The following is a 13,293-nucleotide window of genomic DNA, read 5'->3' as shown; positions in this document are numbered from 1 at the left end:
TCGTAATAATAATATGAAAAATTATTGTGAATTTACATTTTTTAGGTATATTTTGAAACATATTAATATCTCGATAAAAAATCGTTTATCGAAAAAATAATAAGAGGCAAGAAAGTTTTAAAAACATTGTGTTTAATTAATGGTACCACAATAATAATTTAATTGGAACGTACACAAACATTTGGGGCATTTAAGGAAACAAAACCCCCATAAAATTTTTATGTAAACATATTAAAAAAGAAGCCGCAACTCGATAAAAATTGGTTTATCAAAAAAATCCTAAGAGACAAAAAGTTTTAAAAACGTTGTGTTTAACTAATGGTACCACAGTAGTAATTTAATTGGAACGTACACAAAACTTTGGGGGGTTTAAGGGAACAAAACCCCCATAACATTTTTATGTGGTGTAAAAATTTCAGTGTTATTATTTTTTTGAGATATTCCTACCATAAGAATATCCTACATCCATTTTCAATAAAAAATCTGTAATAGTTTTCGATATATGTATTGGAAAAAATCGATTTTCATTTTGTAACTTCAAAGGGCTGTAACTGTTTTTATGTGCACATTTGTATTAAGGTAAGTTACGTTCAATCGAACTATTTTTGGTCCCAGAATATGTGATTTAATTTATGACCTGCATTTTTGTTACACCCTGTATAGCAAAGACAATGAGTTCACTGAAGATTGACTGATAAGTCCGAAAACGTTCTGAACAATCAATGGACTTCTTTTGCATTTTTTAAAATTTTTAATTCTTCATTAAATTTTATACCAATTACACAAGGAAGTTTTTACTTCACGTTTAAAGTTATGTACTTAAATAGATGGTATACAGGTAACTTTCGGGAACTACTTATTCCGTTTTAAAAAAATAATCATCTAAGAATAAAACATTGAAAACTTTTCTTTTCAACCCTTCCATTAATTTTTTTATAATTTATTATCATTACAGCTGTTTTGGCAGAGTGCTTTTCTTAAGTGATGTATTTTTACTGTTATTTTTACTTAACTGCTATTTATTTTGAAAATGGAGAATTTGAAATCGGTCATTAAAAGGTCCACATTTTAAAGGCGTCAAGTAGTCTTATTGTCTCTAGATTTAACGTCCATGATTCGACTCCATGGTATATAGTACGCTGTATACCAACCAAATTCTTCGTATTCAAAATAAAGGATGAAGCTACTTTTATTAGAATCTATGAAAATTAATAAATTAAAAAATACATTAATAAATTAATAAATGACAAACTTGAGAAAAACAGCCCTCTCCTCCTCAACTTATTCATTTAAAGACTATAAAGTGTAGACCCATAGTAAAATACATCACTTGAGAACATGACTCTGTCCAAACAACTGTAGTGATTATAAATTATAAAAAATTGTGGAATTGTTGAAAACAAAAGTTTTGAGTGTTTTATTGTTAGATAAAATGAACTACCATTAAGTAACGGTCGAATCCATCATTTATAAGAGAGTTTCTTCTTCTTTTTTAAGTGCCATCTCCACGACGGAGGTCGGCAATCATCATAACTATTCGGACTTTAGAGACGGCTGCTCTGAAAAGTTCATATGACATATTATGATGAATATCATTACCATTGCTTCTTATGTTCCATATGCCTCTTTTTTCTTGAATCTTTCTCTGTCCAATTTTCTTGTTTTGATGGTATTTAATATTTCCATTTCTTTATTCGTCTTTCTCTTTGTTTGTGACGTGTTCTGTCCACGATATTTTCAGAATTCTTCTGTCTATAGAATTGGCTATAGTAATTTTGTTGACGGCAGCTCTGAAAAGGGATGCAAATGATCTGTTAAACCATTCTCTCAGGTTTTTAAGCCATGACGTTCTTCTCCGACCTGGCCCTCTTCTTCCGTCTACCTTGCCTTGTATTATTAAATGGAGTATATTATATCTCTCTCGGTGTCGCATAACATGGCCAAAATATTCAAGTTCTGACGACTTCCGTGACTTTTCCCATTCGGTGGAAAGCAACTTCGTTACGAACTCTATCCAACCAACTTATTCGTAGGATTCTCCGGTATGGTATAGGTATACCCAGATTTCAAAGACTTCCAATTTCTTGAGAAGAGTATCTGTTAAAGTCCAACCTTCGACACCGTACAAAAGAGTAGAGAACACATAACATCTCACTAATCTAATTTTAAGATTCAAAGTAATGTTGTTTCCACATAAAAATTTCTTTATCTTAAAGAATGCAGCTCTGGCGTTCGCTATACGTATTCTAAGTATAAGAAAGTTTGCAAAATACAATTCTTGATTGTAGGAAAATCGTGAGCGTATGGTCCAACTAGTTGAAACCCTCAGGAAGAAAACCAGTGATGTATTACAAGGAGGAGGTAAAAAATATGTCGAAAAACATACTGGTAAAGGCAAACTATTTGTTAGAGACCGAATAAAATTGTTGTTGGACCAAAATACTGCCTTTTTGGAACTATCTGCTCTAGCTGCAAATAATATGTACGAAGGAAATATTAACTCAGCTGGGGTTGTGACTGGGATAGGAAAAATTCATGGGTAAGAATGTTAACAATTTGTTAATAATTAGGTATACCTAATAGTTAAAGCTCGGATTTATAGGCAACAAAAATTGAAGAAAAAGGCGCCTATATAGGCAAAGATTTTTATTAAAAAAGGCAGGAATATTAACATTTAGGCAAAATATAGGCAATAAAGGAATATAACTTCTTATTTAGTGTACAAAGTGAATTACCGTAATATTAACTTAAGGCAGGTATATTTACACATCATAATCATAACATTAGTATAAATAAACTAGTAACTAAATAACTGTTAATTAATAATTAAACATTGTAACCACTTAAAATTTTATCATTAATAGAAACAACTAAATGTTTTTCAATATTTTCGGTCTTAAAACTATGTCTTCGATCACTTAAAATTAATTTGTACATTGAAAACGAACGTTCGACATCGACAGATGTAATTGGAGCATATTTCAGAGCGGATAATAAATCTGGCATAATTTGTAATTCCTCGGAAAATGTCCCATTCAAAACTTTAGCAACATTAGATAAAAACGAAAAACCTTCATTCTTGTCGAAAACATATTTCATTTTTTTTAAAATTAATTGACCGTTACTTCCAGGTGCCGATTTAATTTTCGTCTTTAAAATTATCTATTAATTTTACTGACTCACATAAATTTATCTCTTGTTTTTCTAATAAGGTAATTGTGGTAACTATTAATTTATAATTGTCATTGATATAAGCGAGTTCCTGTTTCAATTTGGGATTTTTTAATATTTTTTTTGCTTCTCGAATGGCTTCGGAAATATCATCATCAAATTCTGACATAACTAATTCTAGTTCATTGCAGTGTTTAAAGTAAAAAAAAACTGCTTCGAGCCAGGTTGCCCACCTTGTAATTACTGGTTTAGGTGGCAAAGGGACACCGGGAAGTCTTTCTTTATATATTTGCACCCTCAACGGAGCCTTTACAAAAACTTTTTTCATAAAATTTATAAAATTATTTACCAACGGAAACAGATTTCTTATTTCTTCAGCAATTCTATTTACCCCGTGGGCTACACAAGTGCAATGAGTTAAATTAGGATAAAAAAATCTTTAAATTAACAGCAGCTTTTAACATATATGCCGCAGCATCTGAAAACATTAAAACTATTTTATTCACTGGTATAGGGTTGGGTAAAAAGAGGTTTGTTAAACTATCTTGTATAAATCGACTTATTGTTAAATTGTTTGTTTTTTCCAATTCTTTAACGGCAACTAAATAAGGTTTTCTCGCAAAGTTTTCGTTCAAAATTCCAATCATTAAATTAGCTATTTACCTGCCGCATACATCTGTCGTTTCATCCACGATAATATACAAAAAATTGCCCTCTAACTCCCGCTTAATTTTTGAAATACATTCCACATAACATTTTTCCACAGTATGTTTTCTCAATGTACTCTCGTCCGGTAAGGATTTATTAAGATATTTTTCGAAAAAGCATTTAAAACTAGGGTTATTAACTTTATATAGAGGAATGTTGGATGCAATCATCATCTGGCATAAATCAAATTTAAATGCGTCTTCCTCCTTTTTTTTTGAACTGCTTAAACTATCCCGCAGAGATATTTGGGCTAACTTAGAGGAATTTAATTTTTTCAAATTACGTTTATGAAGTGGGGTTCCACAATGCTGGTCAATAAAGTACTTTTTTCTACTTGAAATCTGAGAATTAAAAAAAAATAATTAGAATTCTAAAACCGCTTTAGAATTTAGTTATGTTGTGGGACGAGAAAAAAAGAGAAAAAATAAAACTTACCGATTTGCCGCATGGTTTACAAAATGCCCCATCTCCTTCTAGAGAAAGTTCCGAATAAGGTGCGATCCATAGCTTTAATTTAGATGTCATCTTTTCACACAAATGTCTAAAACGTTTTAAAACGTGTTCTTTGCTTTTCGTATACGCAACAAAACTAAACTAGGATATAGCAATTTGTGACTAAACTCTGATACAGTAACCGACTGTACAACTGATAATAAACTAATAAAGCTTAGGGATTTCCAAATAGTTAACCCTCAAGTCTCGATCAGGTACATTTTCCTAGAAATCTGTTATATAAACAAACCATTGATATTTTATTATTGACCCAAAATTTTATTATAGAATGGTTTAGTAATAGAATAATATCATGGGTAGTACCATGATATTTTAAAAAAGGCACAAATAGGCGGAATTTACGAAAAAAGGCAAAAAGTGCAAAAAACAATTATAATAGGCAAAATAGGCACAAAAGGCATTTTGCCTATAATCCGAGCTTTAATAATAGTAATGCAACCAAGGGTTCCCTTCTTTTTCTTGTGGTACTGCTATGGAACGGGTAAGCTGTTGATATAGAACGTAATAACAAAACTCATTTGGCCATATGGTTCGCAATTCTGGAATCTGCTAGCAAATCTAATATTATGAAAATACAAAGATTTTAATCTTATATTCTAAGAACAATCGTTAATGTCTCCTAATAGTATGAATAGGATGATGAATTGAATAGATATCTGTAGATGTAAGTATATAGTATAGTATGGTATATAGTAGCAGTCTCTAAAGAATTCAGAAGGTTTCTGAACAAATATCAAAATAGGCTGCGCGTACTTACTCCTACTCAGTTCGGAGGTGCCCAGCAGAGTCTCAGAACGGGAGATGACAGTCATTGTACTTAATATAATAAATGAAATGAAAAGCTTATTTTGTAACAGTGGCATTAATATCAGCCTTAGATGTCGTCTACTGCATTGCTATGCATGGTCAATACTTTTGTATGGAACGGAGGCCTTGGCACTCAACATAACGCTGATGAATAAGTTAGCAGCCTTCAATCTTGAAAATACCTTGACAACCCACACCACCAAAGAAAAGGTTTTGAGAATAATGGGTGCAGATAGGGAGCTTCTAAAGATCATCAAAGTTAAAAATGTTAGATACCTGGGACACATAATGGGAAACGAAAAGTATCGCCTTGCTCAACTGATCATCCAGGGTTGGATTAAAGGAAAAATGGCTCCCGAGAGGCAACAGATTTCATGGCAACTATCATCAAAGACTGGACCGGCCTTGATTCAACATCTTTGTTTAGAGCCGCATTGGACAGAGACAGATTTGCCAGTGTAGTCGCTAATAACCTCCGCTAAAGGAGACAGCACCACAAGAAAAAGAATATAATGGTAACAGGATGTTAAAAAGACGGAAGTGCACACTACATACAAGAGGGCGCAAAGTAAATGAAGATCAATATGCTTGGAGGAAGATAGGTGGTTATATAGATCAAGGTAGTGGTGCAGCCATCTTGGGCTGCAGCTTCTTGGAGTAAGATATATCTGAAAGGAAACACGACTTCAAAGGACGACTTCAAAAAAACAAGATAATAAAATGTCAACCACATCCACAGATTACTTATTTCAATAGTTTTTAAAATATGAATCATTAAGTATTACTTTTTATATAAATTTTAATAACTAAATCTTCATTTTCTAGGCGAGACTGTATGATAGTAGCTAACGATGCTACAGTGAAAGGAGGCACGTACTACCCCATGACTGTTAAAAAACACCTTCGGGCCCAAGAAATCGCAGATCAAAACAATTTACCTTGTTTGTATTTAGTCGATAGTGGGGGTGCTAATTTGCCGCATCAATCTGAGGTTTTTCCAGATAGAGACCACTTCGGAAGGATATTTTTTAATCAAGCTAATATGTCTTCTAAAAATATCGCACAGGTAATATTTTACAGTTTTTACCAAACTCTTGGTTATCTCTTGGTCTCTTATCAAAGACAAAGATCATGATAGTGGATAGAGTACATAACAATAATCTGCACATAGCCAAAATTGACCGGTTTGAGGTTGTGAGCTCATATTATATCTGGGATCATTAATCACAAACACAGGGTCACTACAGGAAGAAGTAAAACGTAGATGTGATCTAGCAAAAGTTGCCACAGCAAAAATGACCACAATATGGAAGGAGTGTCAAATTTCAAGAGCGTTAAAGATGAGGTTAATCAACTGCTTAATATTCCCAATACTGACCTACGGATGTGAATCTTGCACCCTGAGAAAATCGGAAAGAAGAATGCTACGAATTCCTTGGACCGACCATAGGACAAATAATTGAATTTTAAGAGAGCTAAAAGTCAGCCCACGACTCTTAAGTAAAGTCCATCTCCAACAATTAAAATACTTTGGACATGTTATGAGAGCAAATACAGAAAACATGGAAAGACTCATTATACAAGGAAAGGTGGAAGGCCAAAGATCATGAGGAAGTTCCTCAACAAGATGGATGGATCGATCAAATTACAGGAATATGCAAAAGACCTATGCATGAGGTAAACGAAAAGACCAGAGACAGAGATCTTTTAAAACGGACAATACACGACATCATGTCGACCACTACAGTCCTTCCGGGGGGTCAGGATTGAAGAGAGAGACCAAACTCTTGACTAAGTAAGTCTTTACTTGTGACGTCTTGGTATGTTTTGGGAACGTTGAGAATGACACATGTAATATTGTAGGTACAGTTTTAACCAAACTCTTCTTTAAGTACGTCACTTACGTGACGTTATGGCATCTATGTTTTGGGAAATTAGGACCCTGAAGAAATAAGAAATATATAAATGAAACAGATATTAAAGATAATTATAATAATATGTCTTACCCAATTAAAAAAGGGCTCTCTCGATAAGTTTAGAACGTCTACAATCAGTTTAGAACCTCTTTCGACGTTGTCAGATGCCCAATTTCCATTCATGTTGGTTATTCCAAATTATTTATTATTCCAAAAGTAACTGAATCAGTGAGAAGATGAGCCAAAATTTAAAGACGGATGAGCAAAAAGACTATTTTTGATTCCTTTTTGTAAATTTTAAAATTATTTAGTGTTGTTTTATAATCAAAATTTAACCCTCACGCACAAGTTGTACATACAACTTCAGTGAGGAACTGAGTTTATTTTATATGAACAATTTATTTGCTACAAATAAACTCCATTATTATTATTATTATTATATTCCACTGCACTTCTATAAATGATTTGTAGATCTTTTTAGGGAGTTTTTACTCCCTCCATCTCCAAACTTGCAATAAGGTCTTTCATCAATATAATTTATTTCTTTGCGTTTTATAATGTTTCTTGAAGAATTTCTTCGAACTGATCCTTTTCTTCTCCTTTACTGTCATCGATGGGGGCATATAGTCCTATTATGACCAGATCTCTTCCTTTTATTTCTATGACTACACTGATTATTCTTTCATAATGTAAAATATCTCTATAGGTTAACTTATTAACGAAATAAGAAGTCCCAGATCCATAAACCTTTCGTGGAACCAATTTCTGGGTACATCCTTAATCTCTGCCTTTCACAATTTATAAGTAAAGGAGACGACGAATAAAGGAGATGAAATGGACTCTACAATATTCAGTCACATTCCGTCCATTCGCCGTTTATTCCGTGTACTAACAATATGAGTAAACTGAGAAAATAAAAGACAGCTAATGATTCATTTCTGTTCAGATTTGATCAATCATCCCTTTACGTACGTTTCAGTCTCCCCAGACCTCATATCAGTCAAACAGATCTTGATCAAATCATGGGAACACGATATTGATGTTCACAACGTGTTTGTAGACTTCAAACAGGCATACGACTCAGTCAAAAGGAACAAACTATACTATATATTGGCTAAATTGACAATAAAACACAAGCTAATAAGACTCATTAAAGCCACAATGGATGAAACTCAGGCATGTGTACGAATACAAAACCACCGGACAGACTTTTTCAAAATTTCGCAGGGACTAAAGCAGGGAGATGGGCTGGCCCCAACATTGTTTAACCTGGCACTGGAGTATGCGGTTATAGTCTAGTAAAATAAAATTACACTACATGTAAATCAAAATGTAAATTCGTACAGGTTGACACACATTTTATATCAAAGTTTAGGTGGGTACAAAAGATATTTTCAAGAAATTATCAAAATCATATAAGGGGATCATTGTTTAAATAATTAAAAAGGGGTCATTTTTGCAAAAAAAATTACTTTTTTAACTGCTGAGGTCATTCAATTACTAATAAAGGTCTATAGGATTATTTTCCGCAAAGTTGAAGGGTAAATATTTCACATAAGACTTACTAAATTAAATTTGACCCCCTATTTATTTAAATAATTATACATAAAACTTTAAAAACAAATTTGCAAAAAAATATTTTTAGCGTTTTAGATAAGCACTATGACATATCTTATTTTACAGGAGAAGTTGCGCTATGTTATCAGTATTAAACAAAAAAAAAATGGTCCAATAATATTTAATATTTTTGAGATATTGAATTTGTTTATTAAATGTTACTCTATTTTCAATTGCAAAAACGCGGTTGTTGTCAAAGAAAAATTCACCTGTATTAAATCTTATTATTTTTATTTTTATGTATGTTTTCGACAAATGTATTGATAAATTCAAATTTCAATTAAACTTCCCCCTAAAATGGCATTTGAAAATTATTCAAATTTGTTTATAATTTGTTTTTTTAATAACGTCGCGGGGATTGAATATTTTGAAACGCCGTTTCAATAATTGGATTCCTGGTAATTTTTCACTAATTAACAAATTTTTTGTCTTTTTTTCCTCTTCTTTTTTGTTTTTCTTTTAGTTATATTACTAAGGGCCCTTTTAGGGTTAGGTTTCATTAAGAATGTCGAATCTCTAAGTTGTAGATTAGAATAGAATAGAATAGAAATATGCTTTATTGTCATGAAAAATTTAACAATTTTATAGACAAAGCTTACAAGAATCATAAATAAAAACAATAACAAATACAATTTACTAAAATTATACAAATCGTCAATATAAATAAAACATAATAAAGTCAAATAAAAATCAGTAACAATCTATTGCAAAATTAAAAAAAAATTGCAAATTGCGTAATCTACCTTAAGAAATTTAATAAGTGATTTAATAAGTTATGCTGCTGCATATGACACTCAAATATAGATTAAGATTCTACTTATACATAAGAATACTGTAATTTCTTAGTTATTGGTTAAGAAACTCTGCTATTGAATAATATGGTCTTTCAGATAAATAGGCTTTTGTCATTTTACGGAACTTGGGGAAAGATGTTCAGATTTATGTTGTAGAGGGAGATGGTTGTATAGTTTTTTTGCAGAATATAATATAGATTTCTTTACTAACTCACTGGACGGGATCGGTAAATAGATGTCAAAAGTAGAATTTCTGGTGGAATAGTCATGTCTAGGTCTTTCTGGAAAGACATGTAGATGTTTACGAATTAAGCAAACAGTTTCTAAAATATATAAAGAAGGTAATGTTAGAATTCTGTGATCTTTAAAGTAGCTTCTGCAATGTGTTGTTCTTCTGAGGCCAAACAGATATCTGATTGCTCTTTTTTGCAATTTAAAAATAACATCGGATTGGGCAGCTGTACCAAAACCCCAAAAAGGCAGACCATATCGAAGATAGGACTCGAACAATGAAAAGTATGTTATTTTGGAAGAGGCTAAATCCATTTCCTTCGAGACAGATCTTATTGCAAAGCAAGCTGAGGATAGTTTCTTGCTTAACACATCGATATGAAGGGACCATTTAAGGTTGCTATCTAAAAAAATACCAAGAAACTTTACAGAATCAACGATACTGATCTGGCTGTTATGAAGAGGTAAGGGTTGAAGAGTTCCTTTATAGGGTAATGCGACTGTTTTATCTACGTTAAAAGAGAGTAAATTAGAATCTGACCAGGATTTTATTGTGAGTAGATCAGAAGTTATAGTAGCATGAAGAGTTGCGATATTTGAGTTGCTCCAAGTGATACTGGTATCGTCAGCAAAAAGAAAAACTTTTCCATCGATTTTTAAACTAGTGATGTCATTAATAAAGATAAGGAAAAGTAAAGGACCTAAAAATATTAAGATTCGTCTAAAATCACTTAAATAAAATGTGGCTACTTACTGAGTTACAGGGTGTTTTATTTAAAAATTTAAAAATTATTTTTACCAAGTACTTTCAAACTATTTGACGTATCCTTATCATACTTGGCAGAAAGTGTGGGTACTATACAGTCTACTAAATTGTGATAAATAAAAGTTTCTATCTACTACCAGAGGCGTACGACAGTGGATAGTTAATGGTTGACCCTTCCCAAATTCTACGCCACTGAGGGAATTACTATTTTAGCGAAGGTTTTCGATTCTCCAATACTTTCTATGTAAATAATATACTCTTTACTGGTACCGATTAAGTCATTAGTTTTCGAGATATTGGACGTTAAAAATGAAACGGCATAGTTATTTTGATTCATTCATTCATTCATTTTAAACTTCCAATTTCTCTCAAACTGATGACTTTATCGATACCAATAAAGTTATTTACATACAAAGTATTGGAGAATCGAAAAATATCGCTAACATAGTAATTCACTCAGTGGCGTAGAATTTGGGAAGGGTCAATCATTCACTATCCCCTGTCGTACGCCTCTGGCACTAGCTAGAAACGTTTATTAATCACAATTTAGTAGGGTGTATAATAGCCACACTTTCTGCCAAGTATGATAAGGATACGTTAAATAGTTTTAAAGTACTTGGTAACAATAATTTATAATTTTTTAAATAAAACACCCTGTAACTTAGTAAGTAGCCACATTTTATTTAAGAGATTTTAGTTAAATCTTAATATTTTTAGGTCTAGAATCTACAACTCAGAGATTCGACATTCTTAATAAAATTTAACCCTAAAAGGGCCCGTAGTAATATAACTCCAAGAAAAAAAAAAAAAAAGAAAAAACGACAAAAAATTTTGTTAATTAGTAAAAAATTCCCAGGAACCCAATTATCGAAATGGCATTTCAAAATACTTAATCCCCGCGACGTTATTAAAAAAAAACAAATTATAAACAAATTTGAATAATTTTCAAATGCCATTTTAGGGGGGAGTTTAATTGAAATTTGAATTTATCAATACATTTATCGAAAATATACGTAAAAGTAAAAATAATGAGATCTTAAGCAGGTGAAAATTTCTTTGGCAACAACCGCGTTTTTGCAATTGAAAATAGAGTAACATTTAATAAACAAATTCAATATCTCAAAAAATGTTAAATATTTTTCAACCAATTTTTTTTGCTTAATACTGGTAAAATAGCGCAACTTATTCTGTAAAATAAGGTATTTTATAGTGCTTATTTAAAACGCTAAAAATATTTTTTTGCAAATTTGTTTTTAAAGTTTTATATACAATTATTTAAATAAATAGGGGGGTCAAATTTAATTTAGTAAGTCTTATGTGAAAGATTTACCCTTCAAATTTGCAGAAAAAATCCCATAGACCTTCATTAATAAGTGAATTACCTCAGCACAGTTAAAAAATATTTTTTTTGCAAAAATGACCCCTTTTTAATTATTTAAACAATGATCCCCTTGTATGATTTGGATACTTTCTTGAAAATATCTTTTGTACCCACCTAAACTTTGATATAAGATTTGTTTTAACCTGTACGAATTTACATGTTGACTTTTTTTATTTTATTAGGCTATTAGGCAAATGCAAACTGGACGAGAAAACCTACTGACCAACTGGCCGCTTATGCCGATGATATTAATATTATGAGTAGAACATCAACAGGAGCACAGGAAACATACGCAGAGTTAAAAACACAAACAAAAATGCTAGGTCTGAAAATTAACACAGAAAAATAAAAATAATGACTCAGACGAGAAGAAATATAGTCCCACAAAACATTATACATGAAGATGACATTCAAACGGTTGGAAAGTTTACATACCTGGGAGTAGAAATATATGCCGACTGATCAGAAGATGCAGAAATACGGAAGAGAATAACGCAGGCAAACAGAGCTTATTTTGCCCTCTCCCATATATTTCGGTCTGAAAGTGTCCACCGAAATGAAAAGATGAGAATCTATAAAACTTTAATTCGACCAATAACATGCTATGGCAGTGAAGTCTGGGTCCTGAAGAAAACATCCAAAAACAAAATCGACACATTCGAAAGAAAAGTACTGAGGAGAATACTAGGACCTGTGAGGGAAAACGGAATCTTCAGAAGTTGATACAACAACGAACTTTATCAACTTTATAAGGAAGCACCCCTGTCAGACTTCATTAGAATACAAAGATTGCAATGGGCCGGACATGTGATAAGAATGGGTGAGGATAGGCTACCAAAAAGAGCACTGAATGCTAGAATGCAGGGAAAGAGACCGGTTGGAAAGCCAAGAAAGCGCTGGGAAGACACAGTAAACAGCGACGCACAAACCCTTTTAGGAGTCCATGTATGGAGAAGAGCAGTCACAGACAAGCAAGGGTGGAGGCAAAAAATAAAGGAGGCCAAGGCTCAATTTGGGCTGTATTGCCGTAGAAGAAGAAGAAGACCTCATCAGAGGGGCTACATGATTGGCTCTGAATCGAAATGAAACCAAACAGTAAATTTAAGCTTCTTCTTAAAGTTCCGTCTCCTCAATGGAGGTTGGCTAGGTACTACAATTGCAAACTCTTCACTGTCTTCAGCTGTTCAAAATTTAGCCCTGTCCATTGTCGGATGATTCTGAGCCACGATAGTCTTTTCCTTCCTAGTCCTCTCTTTCCCTCGATCTTTCCTTTCATTATAAGTTGAGCATATTGGTACTTATTATTTCTCAGTATGTACCGGGTGTCCCAATAAGAATGGCTCTCGGCCATATCTCAGGAACCGTTTATAGTAGAGCTTTGAAATAAAA

The 13,293-nt window shown here is 32.4% G+C and overlaps 1 protein-coding gene across 1 annotated transcript in view; it reads left to right on the top strand.

Annotated features, from left to right (window-relative positions):
* The window catches only part of LOC114330322 (probable methylcrotonoyl-CoA carboxylase beta chain, mitochondrial), a 31,673-nt gene that overhangs the window by 1,823 nt on the left and 16,557 nt on the right, over positions 1 to 13,293 (top strand). The window contains exons 2-3 of the mRNA XM_028279644.2: positions 2,289 to 2,539; positions 6,025 to 6,265. Of these exons, the coding sequence (XP_028135445.2) occupies positions 2,289 to 2,539; positions 6,025 to 6,265 (492 nt within the window). The remainder of the gene's footprint in view (positions 1 to 2,288; positions 2,540 to 6,024; positions 6,266 to 13,293) is intronic.

The sequence above is a fragment of the Diabrotica virgifera genome, chromosome 6 (assembly GCF_917563875.1).
Source record: "Diabrotica virgifera virgifera chromosome 6, PGI_DIABVI_V3a".
Taxonomy (NCBI): Eukaryota; Metazoa; Arthropoda; class Insecta; order Coleoptera; family Chrysomelidae; genus Diabrotica; species Diabrotica virgifera.
Note: the sequence above shows the minus strand (reverse complement) of the source record. Positions and strands in the feature narration are given on the sequence as shown.